General features: G+C 31.0%; 1 protein-coding gene across 1 annotated transcript in view; it reads left to right on the forward strand.

Moving 5' to 3' along the window:
* Positions 1-9,671, forward strand: part of LOC137819697 (ribonuclease II, chloroplastic/mitochondrial) — a 36,949-nt gene extending 27,278 nt beyond the window's left edge. Inside the window, exons 11-14 of the mRNA XM_068623615.1 lie at positions 516-675; positions 1,401-1,796; positions 3,943-4,167; positions 9,062-9,671. Coding sequence (XP_068479716.1) covers positions 516-675; positions 1,401-1,796; positions 3,943-4,167; positions 9,062-9,187 — 907 coding nt within the window. The 3' untranslated portion in view covers positions 9,188-9,671. The remainder of the gene's footprint in view (positions 1-515; positions 676-1,400; positions 1,797-3,942; positions 4,168-9,061) is intronic.
* The last annotated feature ends 11,835 nt before the right edge of the window (positions 9,672-21,506 follow it).

A 21,506-nucleotide genomic window follows, 5' to 3' on the forward strand; every position in this document is an offset into this window, starting at 1 on the left:
AAACTCACAAAACCAGCTCGTAAGGTGAGATTTGCACCCAGTTATATTCTATTATTTCACCTTATCTCTAGTCGATGTGGAATCTCCAACACACCGTGTCACGTTGAGGACTGGACATCTCGAGCATAAGACTAAATATTAGGTGGTCCAACAAACCTGATTATGATAAGCTATGATACCTTCTTAAGAAGTGAATTTTAAGTCTAACTCAATCTCACAACACCGACTTGTAAGGTGAGGTTTGCTTCCATTCCACTTATATCTTGTAATTTGATTACTGTTAACTTTTCAAGCATGTAACAACTGAAGTCTTTACTTTTCTATATAATCAGGTTCTGCATTGCTAATTCCTTTTCTGTTGGAACATGTTAACATATAGGCACAGAAGTTTCATGTGAAATATGTGCTGAACCCCTGCTTTATTTTTTTGTGTCAGTGGATTCTTCAAAGACATTGTAGTAACAATAATAACTAAATGACTTCTGCTATTGATGCCCTATGTGGGTGTGTAACAGCATTGCAGAATATTCAGTTTTTAACTCAGTGATTAAACCAACATACATGCTGACATATGAGAGTGCATCCGAGCTACTCCATTTGAATCTTCAGGAGGAGGCTGAGCTCAGAATTTTATCTGAGGCTGCAAACCTTCGGTCAAATTGGCGCTGTCAACAGGTATGTTGTATTTTGTTCTTTTAACTCAAGCGTATCAAATTTGTGTTTGGAGGTATTTGAGTTTTTTCTTTCTTCCTTTTGATAGAAGGAATTCATTCTAGCTTACATCATGTAGTGTTCTATATTTAAAAAATCACGTATCTTGTATTCAGTTGATGAAGGTTTTCCATTAACTTATCAATGATTCCAAGTTATTGCAGGTTCTCACACTACCTTAATAACCTTAGACATGTCAATAATTTGTCCATCAATATGTATATTATGTCAAGAATCTTTGGTCCATTCCATGGAACCTAGTATTATATTTCTGAATAACAATGTTAGTAGTTTTTTCTGGAATTTGATCTATCTCACATAACTTGGAAGTTCATTACCTCTCTTAAGTTACACAAGCATGCTTTATTGTTTTATATTTTGTTATTTAGCAAAGCAACCACAAATATTGTTATTGTATCATGATTGGATAGATGGATGTCATTTTTTACCTGTTTTTTTTCAGCTGTAGAAAAGCTTCTTTGATCTAACACGCATAGGAATGTCTAAACTCTATATTGATTATATTTCAATAATAGTTTTTAGCTGAGTGCTTGAATGCATATGGCTTAGTGATTGAAACCCTTGCATGTGAATTCATAAAGGCATATGGAATTAGTTACAAGTATTAAAAATTGTTGAAAATTAATCTCCTCTATAAGTAAACATTTAATCTTTCTGGCCTTGTTCAGGGTGCAATTGAGACGTCAACATTAGATACTCGCATTAAAGTGTCTAATCCAGAGGATCCAGAGCCATCATTAAAACTTTATGTGGAAAACCAGGCAGATCCTGCCATGCGATTAGTCTTTGAGATGATGATACTCTGTGGGGAAGCTATTGCCACATTTGGATCTCGAAATGACATTCCCTTACCATACAGGGGACAGCCCCAATCAGACATAAATGTTTCTGAATTTTCCCATCTTCCAGAAGGACCAGTTAGAAGCTTTGCCCTGGTCAAAGTAATGCGTGCGGCTGAAATTGATTTCAGGAAGCCAGCACGCCATGGTGTTTTGGGGATTCCTGGTTATGTTCAGTTTACATCTCCCATCCGTAGATATTTGGATCTTCTTGCTCATTATCAGGTAAGTGGTTTTCAATTTTATAATTCATAGTTATAATAGATTGTAGATATTGATGCTTCTAGATACTTTCTATGCAATTTTGAATTTTTAAGGAATCAAAAAACTGAAACAATATGAAAATATCATGTGATACATTTTCCCTTCAATGAGGGACAGGATGCAAACTGTGCACAACTGGCATTATGAAAAAGATTTCACCAGTTAAGAAAAATACTGCAAGTGAAATCAAGCTAAAAAATTTTCAGCATGCAATTTTTCTGGAAGTTATTGGGTGTTGTGTCCATATTGAGTAGAAAGAACTACTTGATTTACCTGGACGAGCAGTGACCACCATCTTTGATAAAATGTCTGTCCATTTCAATATGTTCAGTTCTATCATGTTGTACTGGGTTGTGAGCTATGCTGATGGCAAATAATATAGGCTCATAGGTCCATCCCACTTTATCTTCAAGTCTTCTATAATCATAACAGCTCACATATTTCTTCAGCCATTGCTCGAACTCTGCTTCAGCACTAGACCTAGCTACCACACTTTGTTTACTAGGTTTCTACTAAAGAAGGTGCAATAACCAGCAGTGACCTCCTATCCACAACTGAACCTGCATAATCAGAATCAGTATATGCTTCAAGACTAGCATTCTTGTTTCTTTTGAACAAAATTCCTCTTCCTGATGTCTCTTTTAATTATTGGACAATTCTAAGAGCAACTTGTAATTGTACTTCCTTTGGTTGATGCATAAATTGGCTTACTAGGCTCACAGCTAAAGCAATATCTGGTATAATTAGAATTAATAGAAGAAATAGGAATAGTAAATAATATATATCTATTAGGAATTCTATTATCCCATTTGGAAGATAAATAAGTCTTCCTATAAGTCTTTGGTACATTTCTTTATTTACAGCCACACTATCCACTTCACTTCCCAACTTTGTATTTGGATCAACTGGTGTGCTTGCTGGTATGCAAGCTGTTTTACTTGTTTCATGTAGCAAGTCAATAATATATTTTTGTTGAGATATGAAGATCCCTTTCTTGGAATGAGCAACTTCAATTCTCAAAAAATATTTTACCTTCCCTAAAGTCTTGATTTCAAATTCTTTGCCAAGATATTGGCTTAATCTTTGTTGTTCATGTTCATCATTTTCAGTAAAAATAATATCATCCACATAGATCAATAAAATCATTAGTCCCCTTGAATCAGAGTGCTTGATAAATAAAGTGTGGTCCTGTTGACTCTTAGTATTTAAGACTCATCATGACTTTCATGAACCTCTCAAACCATGCTCTAAGTGACTGTTTCAACCCTTACAATGCTTTCTTCAATTTGTAAGCTGTGTTGCCTCTATTTTCCCTGTATATCTAGGTGGTACTTCCATGTATAGGAGTGTTTTTTACATCAAATTGTTAAGTTCCACTTATGGTGTGCTACCATAAAAAAATTGATAAACACCTGGGTCTGATGCAGCAATGAGGGCTGCGATAGTGCTCAAGAATGCAGGCTGAAACACACATAGAGATCAGACTCAGAGGCTGTGCAGCAATGAATGCTACAATTAGGTTTACACAATAATTAAGACTGCGATTAGTTCACATGAATAGAGGCTTCCAAGGATCAGGAGCTCTGATACCATCTTAAGTTTAATAAATTCTTTCTTATATTTTCTCATTACATACATTCGATATATATACATAGATGAGTTGGTTATCTTCAGAAATAAACAGCGCCTACTGTAATAAACAGAATCCTTTAGATTGTGTGGCTGTTATGCTAGGAATAAAAACAAGATTTAGCAAAATATACAGAATTAAAACAAATAAATACACAACTAAAACTATTAAGAATAAACTCTCATTACATACATTCGATATATATACATAGATGAGTTGGATATCTTCAGAAATAAACAGCGCCTACTGTAATAAACAGAATCCTTTAGATTGTGTGGCTGTTATGCTAGGAATAAAAACAAGATTTAGCAAAATATACAGAATTAAAACCAATAAATACACAACTAAAACTATTATGAATAAACTCTGAAACTTCCTAAAATATCTCAACAAAATATACTACCCCATCTTGGTATTTTATTATTCTAAAGACATTTTGCTGTCTCTGTTTTGATTGTCTGGAATGTTTTTCTTTAGGTAAAAGCATTCCTTAGAGGCGAGCCTCCACCCTTCACAGCTGGTAAGCTTGAAGGGATTGCAGCTGGTATAAATGAGAATATTAGAACAGTGAGGAAACTCTGCAACAGCAGTCTTCGATACTGGATATTAGAATATTTACGAAGACAACCAAAAGAGAAATCCTATCGTGCGTTGGTTCTTAGATTTTTGAAAGATCGAATTGCAGCTCTTTTGTTGTTGGAGGTAAGAACTTGGCAGCTGATGGTTTCCGTTATGTAATTTATTTGGCAGTCCATGTCATTTGTTGGTTGCTGCAGTATGAAATCTCAGTGTATAAAACATACAGAATTTTCTAACTTCCTAAAATTAGCTGCATCTGTCATTATTAGGGATGGCTTTTCTTTTTAGAGATCCTCGGAGAATTTTAATCTCAATGTAATAGTGGAAAGAAATAAGTGAAATATATTTCTGAGATATTTTACAAATGTGATTACAGTCTCTATTTATAGACTGTTTTACAACCTAATTAAAGAAAGAAATAATAGGCAATGAAAGCCAGAAATAATGAGTGTTTAAAGCTGTACAAATCAAATCAAATCACTAACAAATCTGTCCTAATAAATATAAAATAGAATCTGCACTTAATTATAACATAATTCTCCTGATTATGCAACACTCCCCCTCAAGTTGGTGAATGTATATCTATCATTCCCAACTTGCAAGTAAGATCTTCGAATTGTTTTGCGGGAAGTCCCTTAGTAAACATATCTGCCAATTGGAGTCTTGAAGGGATGTACTCAGTGGCTATAAGACCATCATCCAACTTTTCTTTAATAAAGTGTCGGTCTATCTCTACGTGCTTTGTTCGATCATGTTGAACCGGATTGTGTGCAATACTGATAGCGGACTTATTATCACATGCCAAACTCATAGGAGCTTCATATTTTATTTTTAGGTCATCAAGTATGATCTTCATCCATAAGAGTTCACACACCCCTTGAGCCATGGCTCTAAATTCTGCCTCTGCACTTGATCTTGCAACTACATTTTGCTTCTTGCTCCTCCATGTCACCAGATTTCCACCCAAGAACATGCAGTAGCCTGTGGTGGATCTCCTATCAACAATCGATCCTGCATAGTCAGCATCAGTATATACTTTCATGGATAAGTTTTCCCCCTTTTTGAATAGCAATCCTTTTCCTGGAGAGGCTTTTAAGTACTGAATAATTTTATCTACTGCTTGCAAGTGTCTTTCTCTTGGATCATGCATAAATTGACTAACCACACTAACTGCATAGGCTATATCTGGCCTAGTGTGTGAAAGATAAATGAGTTTTCCCACAAGTCTTTGATATTGTGTCTTCTCCACTTTTGGGTTTTCCTCATCATTCCCAATCCTATGATTTTGCTCTATTGGCACTCCAGTGGGCTTACAACCCAACTTACCAATCTCTTTGAGAAGATCAAGGATGTATTTCCTTTGAGAAATAAAGATGCCCTGTCTCGAGTAAGCAACCTCTATCCCAAGGAAGTACTTCAGCTTCCCAAGATCCTTCATTTCAAATTGAGCAGCTAGTCTCTCCCTCAAATTTTGTTTTTCAATCTCATCATCACCTGTAATAATCATATCATCTACATAGACCAAAAGTAGAGTGAGTTTACCATTCTGAGAATGTTTTATAAACAGAGTATGGTCACCTTGGCTTTGTCGGTACCCCAAAGATACCATAGCTTGAGTAAACCTTCCAAACCAAGCACGAGGTGATTGTTTAAGACCATATAGGGCCTTCTTAAGTCTGCACGCCTTATTCCCTTCATTAACAATACCATACCCAGGTGGAATCTCCATGTATACTTCTTCCTCCAAGCTTCCATGCAAGAAGGCATTTTTAACATCAAATTGATGCATTGCCCAACCAAAGTGTGCCGCCAGGGAGAGAATAATCCTGACGGTATTCATTTTTGCCACTGGAGCAAAAGTCTCCTCATAATCGATCCCATAGGTTTGAGTGTACCCTTTTGCAACCAACCTTGCTTTATACCGATCCAGTGTGCCATCAGACTTATACTTAACTGTGTATATCCACCTACAACCCACTGCTTTCTTATCTTTTGGTCTCTCTACAATCTCCCAAGTCTCATTCCTTTCTAACGCGCTCATTTCTTCATTCATGGCTCGAATCCAGTTATCATCTTTTAAGGCTTCTTGTACCGATGTAGGGATTTTGATAGAATCAATAGCTGAAAGAAAACTCTGGTGCTGCATAGAAAGTTTTTCTGTAGACACAAATTGGGATATAGGATATTTGGCACAAGATCTTTTTTCTTTTCTCAAGGCAATAGGTAAATCATTTAGGTTAGGTTCAAAAGCAGTATTTAAGGTGTCCTCAAGAGTCTCACTGGTATGAGTTCTTACCTCCGGTTCAGACAATTGAAGTTGCTGTTCGACCAGGACGGGTTCTTGTTGCCTTCGCTGATATTGTTTTCCAAAATATTTGTCTTCATTATTCTTCTCTGGTAATGATGTTGGTGCAGGGTCTTTGTCATCCTTCCTAAGAACGAAATCCTGTAACAAAGGAAAAGGTGGCAACTCAAGGTCCTCAGCTTCTTGAATACTCTCCCCCTGAAGCTGAGAACTAGGAAAGAAAGACTCTGTTTCATGGAAGGTGACATCTTTGGAAATATAAACTTTACGACTTTGAGGATGATAACATTTGTACCCCTTTTTGTAGGGGGCATAACCGATGAAGACACATTTGATGGCACGAGGATCTAACTTACCCCGATTAGGACTATGAACATGGACAAAAGCAGGACAACCAAAGACACGATTCTGAAGACTATTCAACATGGGAATAGAAGGATAGAATGTGGTCATAACCTGAATAGGAGTAACACCCTCTAGAACCCGAGAGGGTAATCTATTAATCAAATAAGTGGCAGTCAGGACTGCTTCCCCCCAGTAAGATCTAGGAACAGATGTTTGGAAAAGTAAAGCTCGAGTAACCTCAAGGAGATGACGATTTTTCCTTTCAGCAACCCCATTTTGTTGAGGAGTGTCCACACAGGTTAATTCATGAACAACTCCATTTTCCTCAAGGAACTTGGAAAGGTTTTGGTTCACATATTCTCTTCCATTATCAGAACGCAATCTCTTAATTGAACTTTCAAATTGTGTTTGAATCATTCTGTAAAACTTTACAAACAAGTGAAAAACTTCAGACTTATCTTTCATGAGAAATAACCAAGTAACCCGAGTACAATCATCAATAAATGAAACAAACCATTTTGTACCCGAGATATTAGGAATAGGTGAAGGTCCCCATACATCTGAATGAATAAGATCAAAAGGTTTAGAACTTTTATTACCATTGGGAGGAAAAGTTGTCCGATGGTGTTTAGCAAACTGACAAACATCACAATGAAATGACTCAGCAGACACTTTTGTAAATAAAACAGGAAATAAGGACTTTAGGGTACTAAATGGAGGATGACCAAGACGTCTGTGTTGAAGCCATATCTGAGAGGATGACCAAGATTCACGACCTTGCTGAAGATTAGAAGTGTGTGCCTGTAGTCTAGCACCCTTTTTACTTTCTTCATGCTGTAAATAATATAACCCGCCCTGCTCTTTAGCAATTCCAATAGTCTTCCCCGTGACAAGATCCTGAAAAACACAATGGGAAGGGAAAAATACCACTGTACAATTTAAATCTTGGGTAATCTTTTGAATAGACAAGAGGTTATTGGATAGTTTGGGAACATGAAGCACATTTTTTAAAGGAAATGAAGGTTGAAGGTGAATGTTACCACGACCATTAATGGGGGTAGTGGAACCATTAGCAATAGTAATATATGGCTTACCGGATAAAGTAGTGTAGGATGAAAAAGAAGAGGAATGAGGTGTCATATGATCAGTAGCACCAGAGTCTATAATCCAGATATTTTCAGTACTAGAAGCATTAAAGGATAAAAAACTAGAACTCTTACCACTCATAGTAAAGGAACAATAGCTAGATGGCTTACTAAGGGAGTCCATGAGAGTTCAAAACCAACTGAGTTTTTCAGATTGGCAAAATTTGATCCTGTTCACACACACAGGAAAAAAAATCTGCCGGAAAAATTTTCCGGTGGCGGTTTCAGGCGGCCAGCGGCGGTTTCCGGCGAGCAGTGGCAGTTCCGGCGAGCGGTGCAGTTTCCGGCGAGCGACGGCAGTGGTGGTCGGTGGTGGTCAATGGTGCAAGGTGGTGGTGGTGGTCAATGGAGAAAGGATAAGGAAAATAGAAAGTTGCAGCAATGAAGGCTGTCCAACAAATAATTGCAGCAATGAAGGCTGTCAAGGAAAATGATTACAGCAATGAAGGCTAAAAAAAAATTTGCGGAAGCAGAGTCTCCTAGATCAGGAGCTCTGATACCAAGTGGAAAGAAATAAGTGAAATATATTTCTGAGATATTTTACAAATGTGATTACAGTCTCTATTTATAGACTGTTTTACAACCTAATTAAAGAAAGAAATAATAGGCAATGAAAGCCAGAAATAATGAGTGTTTAAAGCTGTACAAATCAAATCAAATCACTAACAAATCTGTCCTAATAAATATAAAATAGAATCTGCACTTAATTATAACATAATTCTCCTGATTATGCAACAGTAATCAATCTGAGAGGAATGATGAAATAATTTCTTTGGTTACCTTCTCCAGATGTACTGGAATACAAGAAATTATTATAGGGAGGCTGCTCATCAAATTTTACTAATTTTTTAATCATCACACTTATATGGATTTGATATTTTTATTCAGTGAATACCTGAAATTTGGCTCCTCTTAGAATCATTACTTTTTCCATTGTACACTTTACACAAGGGTTATTTTTTGTAGGAAATTTCTTGTTTGACAAAAATGTTTTCAATGAGAAAAGGTTCTTCGAAATAAATGCCTCATTATCCACATAATGCAGATATTAAAAGTGGTTTGGTATTATAATAATATTTATCAACCTTCTTGTCAGTTTCTTGTTTTACATGGCCATGTTTAGTCCTCGTAGATATTGCTTTTAACTGTGTCTTGCCCCATGTTTAATATGGAGCAAAGATTCTATTGTTTTTTTAATTCTTAGTGTGATTTTCATTTGCAGGTTGGATTTCAAGCTTCTGCCTGGGTCCCTCTTGGATCACAGATAGGGGATGAAGTATTGGTTAAAGTGGAAGAAGCGCATCCTCGTGATGATATTCTTTTTCTGAAGGAGGTTGTAAGTGAGTGAGCTAAGATAGGATTTTGAATAGACTTTATCATTGTTCAACGATTTATTCAAAAGGGTAAACATCTCTGCTACATCCCTCTTCTTGGCTGGTAGGATGCAACCTCCTTCCTTGTCAATTGCATGGAAAGGAGATCATACTTTCATTATTTGGAATTTTTTCAAGTTCAAATCTTTTGAGTGTCATTTCTGGCAGAGAAGTTATGGAAGTTATAGCCAACATATGAAGGCTTCATCAAGCTGCTAGTGTACAGTCCTTCAAACATTTTCTCTAACCATAGCCGCATGAAGTTATTGTGTTTTGTTCCCCACTTAAGCAAGTAGCTTTGCTCATTGTGTTGATTTGGTGGTGTATGTATAACCAAAAGCAGTTTTTTTTTTTTTTTCTTTTTCTCTTTTCTTCAAAAGGCATGGTTAAGTAATTTGTATGTTACTCCCAGTTACTCATACCTCTAATTAATTGATCATTTAGGGCTTTGCATCCTCAGGTTGAATTTATATGGATTATTCCTACTAACATAATTACAAATGATAAAGATTGTTCCTGCTAACAATTTCTATGTGTATATAGATTAGACTTTGTAAATTTGACTGTTGATCTTTTGGTTAAAAAGGAATTTTGGTGAATGGAACATAACATAAAATAAGCATTTTTAGAACATATATTTGTATTTTAAAGTTCATTTGTATATTTCGGTTTTGAAAGCATTTTTAAAAAATTGAGTTTGCAAGGCAACTTTTCAGCAACTATGTATATACAATTAGAGACACTTTCATAACTTTAAATTGAGGATACCTTATTATAGGTATAGGTACCTTGTTAACTTTCTCTACTTCATTAAGGATGACTCTTCCTCCACTCTGTTTCCTCTTTTTACTTAAAATTAAATCTAAAATTTTCATAACATCCCTTAGGCTCCTTTTGTTGTAGAATGGATTGAAAATTTCTCATGTTTGTTCTTTGTGTATGTTGCTGACTCCGGAAGCATACACCTATTATGTTTGTTGGGGATTATATGATCTGTAATGGTGTTATTTGAATTTTGGAATAATGTGCCATGATGTCAATTTTGAGTGTTTCCTAATGCAAATTCCGGGTAAGTGTTTCGTAATGCCAATTTCGGGTAAGTGTTTTGAATATATACTATGTTTTGGAGAACATATTATATATTTTATATTGAAGTAATAAATAATATATATGTATATATATATATAATTACTTTATGTTATTCATTTCAGAATATTTAGAAAAAAAAAAAGTTTAACGTTATGGAATAATATTTTTAAAGGTGTGAAACCTACTGAAAAAAATGTTAAATTCTCAATGCAATTTCATATATATGCATTGCTTATTCAACCATATCCTTTTGGGAAATGAATAAGAAGGGTATCTTACGTTATTTAATTGGTTGGATTAAGAGAAAAGTGAAAAGTAAGAAAAGTGAAAAGTTAAGCGAGATGAGTGAGAAGTTCGTAATTCATTTAATTGATGTAAAAAATAATTTTTAGTATATTAATGTATTTAAAAATATTTGTATAAGATAATTTTTTTTTAAAAATAAAATAAAAATTAATTTTTAAGAATATAAATTAGAAATGAAATAAATTCTAAATTAAAATAAATATTTATGATAAAACTTAATAAATAAAAGAGGTATATTTTAAAACAAAATATATTAATTAACAAAATATCAAACTTTCATTAATTAATTTCATTTTATTTATTACTTTAATTTTTAAATTATTATAATAAAATACATAACTATTAATAAAATATTAATAATGATTTATTATATTAAAAATAATTAATTATATTAAATATAATATTAATAGATTTAAATATATAATCAGTATTTTATTTTATATATATATATAATTGATTATGTTTTTATTTAATTTTTTTTCTATTATTGTACATGTGATTTGTAACTGGAAATGCGAAGAAAAGAAGAAGGAGATGAAAAAAAATACAACCGACACTTCTGCCTTTCCGTCGCTATCCCTTCTTCTACTGCACTGACAAAGGTTTTTTCTTTTTGTCTCACTTTCTTTTTTATATATAACATAATGTAATCAATTATTTTACTTTATACAATATAATTAATTTAATAATAATAATAATAATAATACTAATAAAATAATAATAATAATTAATTATATTATATATTATATAAAATAACTTTACTTTCTATTTTTTTTTCAACTTCATTTTTCAATCCTTTTCAATGGGTTAGGCATGATATTACCTTCATGTTTTCTACCTTTTTCCTCGTGGAGTAGAATCTCTTCATTAAATAAGTTATGATCCATTCAATTATATTCATAATTGGTTTGTTTTTTTGCTGCCTAAAGTATTCTATTAAAGGACTATTTTACGTTGTTGATCAAGACATCATACTTTGCATTGGAATTGAACTTGTATTTGCACCAACAACTCCTATACTGGTTATACAACTAATAATAGGCAAGAGGGTTAATTTGGTTGTTTTGTCTCAATTTTTTCTTCCCATAAAAATGCATTAGTTTTTTCTGCTACTCTAATAATCAAATCTCTACTTCCACAACCAAATCTTTCTTTTGTAGTTGTTGTATAAGTGACATACTGTTCAATGTTATTGTGAAAAACAAGTAGAGTATATAAGAAAGGATGGTTAAATTGTGCATTTAAAATTTTTCACAAATTTTTGAAATATTAATGCAAATAAAATACACTTAGACGTAACTTTAAGTTGACAAACCTACTATCAAAAGTTTTCTAATATGATCGTAAAATACAATCAAACGCAATTTAAACATGACAAATGTATTATCAAAAGTTGTTTGTAAATCTGGTTTAAAACAATTCTCCTTTAGTTGGTTGCAATTTAATATCATGTAAGTTAAAGAAATTGGAGTAGAGAAAGATTTACACTAGTTTCTCTATAAACCTAAACTACAGACTGAGTATTCTTGAACGTGACCATTCTTGACTAAGATTTCTTGGACTACAATTACTCTTAACTAAGACTAAGTATTGTTTGGAACGTAAGTACTCCTAACTAAGACTGAGTATTTTTTGGAATGTAGCCATTTATGACTAAGACTAAGTGTGGTTGGACCGTACCCATGTTTAAGACTTAGTATTGTTTGGAATACATTCACTCGTAACGAAGGCTGCGCATTCTTTGAATAAGATTGGGTCTTCTGTTTTGGAATACAATCACTTTTGACTAAAAAAAATGTTTACTAAGAAAGTGATATAAAAGATCACATGTTCACACACTAAAAGAGGTGTTGCATCTTACGATGAATACAAGATTAGGTTCACTCTTCTATATAGCTAAAGAAAGCAAAAAGTGTTTTATTGATGAGCTAGGGTTGCAAGCTTAAGATTTTAGCTTTATACATTGATTGTAAATTCATGTGAATGATCATGTCCTTTCTTCTTTGAATGCATCTTTTACATATTTAGGTAAACTACATGCTCTTCTTCATGATTTTAATGAATTATTGCCTCCTGCCCCCACTCCTTCTCAAGAACTAAAGCAATAGTCCAAGTTCTTCATGTTATTGGGCTTACATGGCCTTCCTGATGATTATTCTCGTGTCTGTGCTCAAATTTTGGGATCTCCTGTTGTTCCCAATTTTCCTTCTGCTTGTTCTACCCTTCTATGTGTGTCAAGTAAACACATCACTGATATACCTCTTCCAGTTGATGACTCTTCTGCTTTAATCTCTTAGCGTTATGATCGCACTCGCCCTTCCAAGCCGGGTGTCACAAGTGTGACCATTGTGGTAAACTTAGCAACAAAATTGAATGGTGTTATACCTTACATGGTCGTCCTCCTAGATCTATTGTGGTTGCCCGAATTGTTCCTATGCATCACCTTCTACTATGGACCTACTTCATTTGATATCTTAGGCTAGTCTGCAATTTTCAATGAATTTCTTAAATGGTATGAGGATCGTCAGAACTTTGATTTCACTGCTTCTGTTGCACATTCAAATACACCTTTTGCTGGCCTTGCCCACTCCAATCTCTTGGTCCTTGGGTTCTCGACTCAGGGGCCACCGATCATATTATTGATAATAAATCTTTTTTCTCTACTTTGTCTACCTTTAGTTATTTACCATCCATTACCATGACCAATGGCTCTAGGGTTTCATCTCATGGTTTTGGTATTATTCATCTTCTTCTCTCTTTATCTATTAGTAATGTTCTTTATGTTCTTGGTTCTTCCTTTAACTTATTATTCATTAGTCGTCTAACTCATTCCCTTTATTGTGTTATTTCTTCTACCAAAGATTCTATTTGTTTATAAGATCTGACTTCAGAATAGATGATTGGCATAAAATGTAAGTCTCATGGTCTTTACCACCTAAAAACATTTGCACATGTTGGCATAGTTATGGATTCTCCATCTCTCGTCATGCTCAACTAGGTCATCCTAATCTTGCCAAGATGTAACACCTTATTCCAAGTCTGTCCAAAGTATCTAGTTTGTCTTGTGAGTCGTGTCATTTAGGTAAACAAAGTTGCAATTTTTTTCCTAGCAGTGTCTCACAACGTGTTTCATCCTCTTTTGCCTTAGTTCACTTTGACATTTGGGGACCAAGTCGTGTTATGTCTAATTTAGGGTTTCAGTATTTTTTACTTTTATTGATGATTATTCTAGATGTACTTGGTTATTTTTAATGAAATTTCATTCTGAGTTGTTTTCTATATTTCAATCTTTTTATAGCAAAATTAAAAATCAATTTTGAGTTTCAATTTGAACCTTACGTAGTGATAATGCTCGTGAGTATCTTTCTCATTCTTTTACCACTTTTATGAAATCTCATGACATTCTTCATCAAACCTCATGTGCTTATTATACTCCTCAACAAAAGAGGATGGTTGAGCGCAAGAATAGACACTTTGTTGAAACTACTCGTACTATGTTACTTCATGGTGATGTTGTTCTTAGTGTATGTTATCTAATTAATCGTATGCCATCTTTGGTTTTAGAGAATAAAATTCCTCATCCTATTTTTTACAATGCGGGAGTTAAGGTCAATTTGTATACATTTTAAAAAACATAAAACATAGGGACCAAATTGATTTTTTAAAAAATCACTATACTAAATTAAATATTAACCCTAAATGTAGGAACAAATAATATAATTATACATTTATTTTCAATATCTTTTGAATACCTTAGCCCAAACTCAAAATACCTATATATAAAAGCAAATCAATCTCACACAAGTACTCACTCAATTCTCCTAATCACTTATATAGTTATAATTCTCTATGCTCTTACTCACTTAACTTAAGATTGACAAATATTTTAACTTGACTTAACATTGACGAATATTTTATAAATAGATATTCTTTCACTATTTTTAACAAATTCATAGATATTCTTTCACTATTTTTAACAAATTCAACAATAATATTGAGAGTCATAACGTAATTTATAAAAGAAACTATATTCTTCCTACTTGGAAGACCAACATTATTTTTCTATAATTAGTTTATAGTTTTTTTATTATGTTTTAACGTTTGTGTGGTTCGGTTTCTTATTGGGAAGTTTGTCTTGTATTTTTTCACACGTGATTTTCTCATCATTTTATATTTATTTTTTAATGAATTAGTTCATATGATAGTATAGTTAAATTTTAAAATATTAATTTGGTAAAGATGTCAAAACTTTACATAAGAATTTTATAAAAAATATTTTGTTAAGATATTTTGATGACATGTTTAGCTTTGGGCATGCATGAGGAGCCTGCAATGAATCTGGTCCATCTGATAACCAACTACTATTTATTTATGGACACACCCTTTACAACTTGATGAAATTGCCCACATTCAATCTTTTTCCTTTTCCAATTTTTTGTGACTATGTTTATTACCCTATATACCTCACAATGAGAAATGTGCACACTCATGAAAATGCTTAAATGCAAGATATAATAATAATAATTTATACATTTTTTTAAAATATTAATTTTACAAGAAGGATATGATGAGTTTTTTTTATACAACTTTTATGTTTGATATTATTATGCAACTTGACATCTTAGTTATATTGACATATCAAGTAACAACAATCATATGTCATTACACTAAAAGTATTATTAAAAATAAAAAAGAAACAAAAAAATATAAGCAACTAGATCAAAATTCATATATTAATAAAAATGGTACATAGGTAGACTATACCTATTTTAGAATTCTAAAAACAGATTAAAAAGAAATCTATTATACAAATGAAATGATTTCTTATGAATAACTTCTAAATTAGCCAACTTATTAGCATACGTATTCCCTTCACGAAAAATATGAGTAAATCTAAACACAGAAAAATAAATAAAATTATTTTTTCTATAAATCAAGATTAATTATGCATAAGCTCATCTGCAAGATTATTTAAAATAGAAGAAAATAAAAGGTTATTTAACCTAAAAACTCTTATGTGGTAAAACATGTCCTTGGAGATTGATGAAAATGTTGTGTTGTGCAAGAATGAGAAGTTCCCATGAACCAAGAAAATGTTAGAATTTGGAAAAAAAAAAAGTTAGGGTTTGCATTGGCATCAAAAGGTGCAATAAATGGTTGGTGTTGACAACTCACTGAGATCCCTAATGGAAAGTGCATGTGCAATGCAAGCATGCCAGCCATAGCTTTATTTTCTTCTTCTTTCTTATTTATTCTATTTCTATCGAAGTTATTCCTTATAGGTAATTAGGGATTCATTTTCTTAAAAAAATATATTATTGAAATAAGTTTTCCCTTTTCTAACTAAATCTTATCATTGGTGTTCACCAACCAGTTTGAATTGAATTTAGAAAAAATAAAATCAAAACCAACCAATTTTTATTAATTTAGATCGTTTCATATTTCCTAAAAACTACAAAATCTGGAGTATATTTTGTATCTAGTTACGTATAGGTTGGAAATTCCACATCGACTAGAGATAACGAAATTTCATTGTATATAAATGGGTGCAAACCTCAACCCTATGAGCTGGTTTTATGGGGTTGAGCTAGGTTTAAAGTTCACTTCGTAACATGGTATCAGAGTCATTTCGAGTCTATCCTAGCGAGTATTTGTTGGGTTTATCAGGCCACCACCCATAATATGCATGAGCCGATTTTATGGGATTGAGTTAAACTTAAAGTCCATTTCGTAACAATATAATTTTATCCAAACAAATTTATATATTTTATTTGAAGAAACAAATAATTATTTACAACTAAATTAATTTTTATTATTGATAAATAGTTTTTAAATTAATATCTAACTCATTATTATCATCTTTAAAATTTAAATAATTATTTTTTATTTAATAATTTTCTTATAATAATATTTTTGCATTATAAATAGTTTATATTAATTAAATAATATAAAAAATATAATTATATCATAAAATTTTATATATGACTATTAATAAGAAAATTACATTCAAATTTAGTAGATTTTTAAATTACATATTTGATACTTAAATTAATCACTTGATTGGTTTGAGTTAAATTAGGAAAGTTATCAATTTCTACACAAGGAATTATAAACATATGCATCATGTTTAAAAACTCAATAACTTAGTAACAGAATTGGAATTTTAAAATTTTTTCTGTTATGATTTGTTAGTTGAGTAGTTGAACAGATGTTGCAGTGCATTAAATATGGTAGCGTGGGACAACTTATGTGAGCAACATTTGTGACCATTTGTTTGTTGGTTGGTTGTGTGAAAGAGAAAGTTGAGACACGAGGATTTATTTACTGTAATATACACAGAAAACTAATAAAAAAAAGTCCATTAGTTTAATAAAAAAATATAAATTTAATTAATAATAAATATGATTCTTTTGATTAAATTAATGTAATTAATAATTACATCTGAGATATATTTTTTAAAATTTAATAGAGAAAATTAAAAGAAAATAATGATTTCAAAAAATATTATTTATTAGTTGTCAATAATAATTACAAGAAATAAAGAAAAATTCAATAAATAAAATTATTTTAAAAACTTAAATGTTGGATATAAAAATAAATTAATATTTATTCGACAATTTCTATAAATCTATCATTTTTTCTCAATTCACATTGTATTTTCTTTTTCAAAATTGTTTCTACAAAGAATCTAAACATACACAATTTTCACATATCATATTAAATCAATTCTTACATACCTAAAAATAATAAATGATATGTACTTGATACCATGGCAGTTAGAGTAGTTACTTTGGTTGTTGCTCTTTAAAGTCCATACCTCCCAATATACAACTTATGCTTTTTATTTTAAGTTGAATAGTTTTTTCTTTATATTTTATTTTTTAATTTAATTCTATTATGGTAAATATTTTAAATTTATCACATTTATATAAATAAATAAGTATCATTTTCATGTCAAATTTGTAATAATGTTGTTGTTATATATATGTGTGACATTATTAATAGTTCTTTCAATAAAATTAACTTTAATTAATAATGTGTTGGTCGTTTTTCATGTTATGTATTATTGTTCTAATGATAAATAAATTATATTAACTTACTAAATATAGACTATATTAAAAATAATATTTCAAAATTAAAAGAGTCACATGTAAAAACAATTATTAAACCTTTGATTTTGGTAAAACATAAATATAATTTATTTTATTGTATCGTTTAATTAATTAATGTAATATGAAAATATAGAAATCAAGAATGAGAATGCAAAAGAGAGTATAGTAGAGTACAAAAAAAATCACACTAATAATTTAAGTGATTTGACTATAATCAGTTTATGTCCATGACAAAGTTTACTATGATAATTTTTGAGATTTACAACTCAAAGTTCCTCTCTGAATCATCTTATTGAAATTGTCAACTCTTACGTTAAACAGTAATTGTCAAGTTCAAGTCCCTAAGTACAAGACAAAAAATAATTGTTTTACAACTTCTTACTAAGGACGTTTTTCATACAAATCAAACACATGTACAATGATTCAATTTCAAGATTAATATGAGGTGTCAACAGTTATAGGAAAATTAAACAGACGAGTTAGATGATCCAAAATAGCAGTTCTTCAATAGATGCTAATACCCATCAAACGGTCTTGAACTATTAGACAGTCTAACACCTCTAAACAGAAAACTTGAACTTAGATTTTGTTTGAACCAATCTTCACAACTCTCCACCTTGGTTTAGTATATCACTTGAGTGATAAAACACTCAAAATTTATCTAAACCCATTATAAGCTTAATCACCCATTAACTGGATTAAATTTAAACAATGAAAGAACTTGTTATCAGACAATACCTTTGTGATCATATTAGACAGATTGTGATTTGTTGAGACCTTCGTCACCTTCACAGATCCTCGAGCAATCTCTTCTCTCACAAAGTGCAGCTTCACATCAATGTGCTTCATTCTTTCATGATAAACTTGGTTCTTTGACAATTGTATTGCACTATTATCATAGTGAATAGTTACCACTTGGTCTTGCACCTTCAACTCTTCAACTATACCCTTAAGCCACAAGGCTTATTTTACTGCTTCTATCATGGAATATACTCTACTTTATTGGTTGACGAAGTCACTACCTTCTGGAGACTGACCTTCCAACTGACGACAATACCATAACCATTAAACACATATCCTGTTAGAGATTCTCTTGTGTCCATACACCTAGCAAAATCTGAGTCAACATAATCTTCTATGGGAACATCTTTAACTGATCGTCTAGCTCCACCATAAATCAAGACTCTTCTAAGTGACCCCTTCAAGTACCAAAGGATCCACTTAAGAGCTTGCCAATATGCTCTTCCAAGGTAGACATAAGCCCGCTAATAACACTCACAACATAAGCTATGCTAAGGCACGTGCAAACCATTGCATCCATCAGTGAACCAACCAAATTTGGGAATACCAACCATATATTGATATTCATCCACCATTTTAGGAGATTGTTTATCACTCAACTTGTAGTGGGAAGCAAACAGTGTGGAAACATGTTTCAAGTTTGTAATGTCAAACTTGTCAAGGATTTTTCTGAGATAGGTCTCCTGAGAAAAATATAAACGTTTCAACTCACGTTATTTGGAGATATCAATCCACAATATCTTTCTAGCAGTCCTCAAGTCCTTAATCTAGAACATTATTCAATTCAGATTTAACCTTTCTGACCTCAAGTTTACTATTGGTTGTTATCAAAATATCATCAACAATATAATGAATAGCTCATATGCTAAAAACTTGAAGTAGATGCAAGTGTCATACATGCTACTATCAAAACAAAAAATTCCTTATTAATTGTATATTATCATTAATTTTTTTTTCTTTTTGATAAATATATGTAAGAGTTATTAAAAATAAAATAGATCATTTATCTTAACCATGAATTCAAATAAATTAATAAAATTAATTTTTTTATACTAAAATTGTTGTATTTTTATTATATTAAAAACGTGTCAATATTTATTGTATTAAATTAATTATTTATTTCACAAATATTATACAAATGACAGGAGAAAAGGAGAATAAAATAAACCATTTGAAACAAAAAATAAATGTCAGCAGGATAAGGCTTTTTTTAATCAGTTTTCAAATTCACCTGAAAATATATATATATATATATATATATATATATATATATATATATATATATTTTCACACACACTAGAAAATCATTAAAAATAAACTAATTTTAGAAAATCATTAAATAAAAATTAATTTTAAAGACAAAAAATAATTAGTTGCTATAGTGATTAAGTTAGAGACCATTTTAGAGACTAAAAAAATTTTTGGTTTCTAAATTAGTTTTTATTATTTTTAAATGGTTTCTAATTAGCAAAATGTTTCTAAAATGGTCTCTAATTTAATTACTATAGCAACTAATTATTATTTTTTTATCTAAAATTAGTTTCTATTTTATGTTTTTCTAGTAGTGATACAAGTTTAAAAAAAAATTGGAAGATAAAATAGAAAAAGAAAAATTAGTAGAAAGTGAATTAAAAGACAAGTTATTTAGTTGAAAAGAAATAAATATTATTTTATTTATATTATTGCCTTATAAAAATTAAAAAGTTTCATAATTATGGAAATCTTATATTCACAATAGATTATGTTCATAAAAAAATTTAAATTGATTTTAATAATATGATATTGTATGTTTATTATTTTTGTATATTTTTAGTAAAAGAAAGGTCTACTGAAGTTCATTTTTTTATTTTCTTTTCTTTTCTTTCTTTTTTTCATCTCACCCCACCCTCCCTCTTTTGGCGCATCAAAAAAGGCTTAACATAGCTAAATTAAAAATATTGTATCTCTTCATCACATGAAGTGGTGATAGAAAATGGAAGAGTAAAGTATGATCTTTCATTGGAGAACATTTAATGTTGTTTCTATAATTAAATTCATAGTTGTAGCTTTCAAGCATGGGATTGCTTGATATGGATTAAGCTTGAAAGGTCATTAGTGTGTGGGCATTATTGAAACTAATTTATTTAAAATTCATATGCTTAATTATATATGCTTTGTGGACACATGTGTTTAAAAGAGTGGGCTCTTTCAATAATTATACTTTTTTCTTATAAAAATGTTTTGAAATAATCTCTCATATACTTTCTAATTATAAATATTTTAAATTAACATATTAAATAAAAAAACTATTTTTTAAGTTAAATATTTAAAATCAATTGTTTTGATATACTCGATTAAAGAGTTTGAATTCGGGATAATTTATATATATTTTATTTCAATGATTTATCTTTTTAGGATAAAATTGTAGTGAAACCAATGAGTTAGAAAAGAAAAATCTTAAATATAGTAATATCTTCGTGTGCATGCTTGTGCACACCTGATAATTTATCTTTTATGAACTAGGAATGACAATAGAGTGGGATGGGTGTCAAGTTTGATTATATTTATCCTTGTTCCTGATATTTAACGGGTATGAATTTTGTGTCTTATCTTCCTTCTTATTGGATAATGAATATATTCTTTTTCTCATAAAAGCTTAACAAGATATGGAGAAACAATGGAGGATTCAAGAACATAAGGAAGTTCCATGGCAAAGATTATAAGGAACACAAGAAGAAAGTGGTGTGCTATGACTATAAAAAGTCAAAACATTTCAAGTTTAAATGTACAGAGTAAGAGAAAAACAAGAAGTTCTTCAAGTAAAACAATAATTTAAATAAGGATAACATAAAGCTTGCTAAGGATGGATGGTTAGCAAGAAATTCATCAAACCTAATTATTTTGATTAAGTGTTTTTGAACTAACAAAGTATAAAATATAATTATGTTTCGTTTGTCATATGCAAGCTTCTTTTTAAGCATAAGATAATGTAAGACTCAAGTGTTGA

Source organism: Phaseolus vulgaris, chromosome 10 (genome assembly GCF_000499845.2).
Source record: "Phaseolus vulgaris cultivar G19833 chromosome 10, P. vulgaris v2.0, whole genome shotgun sequence".
Taxonomy (NCBI): domain Eukaryota; kingdom Viridiplantae; phylum Streptophyta; class Magnoliopsida; order Fabales; family Fabaceae; genus Phaseolus; species Phaseolus vulgaris.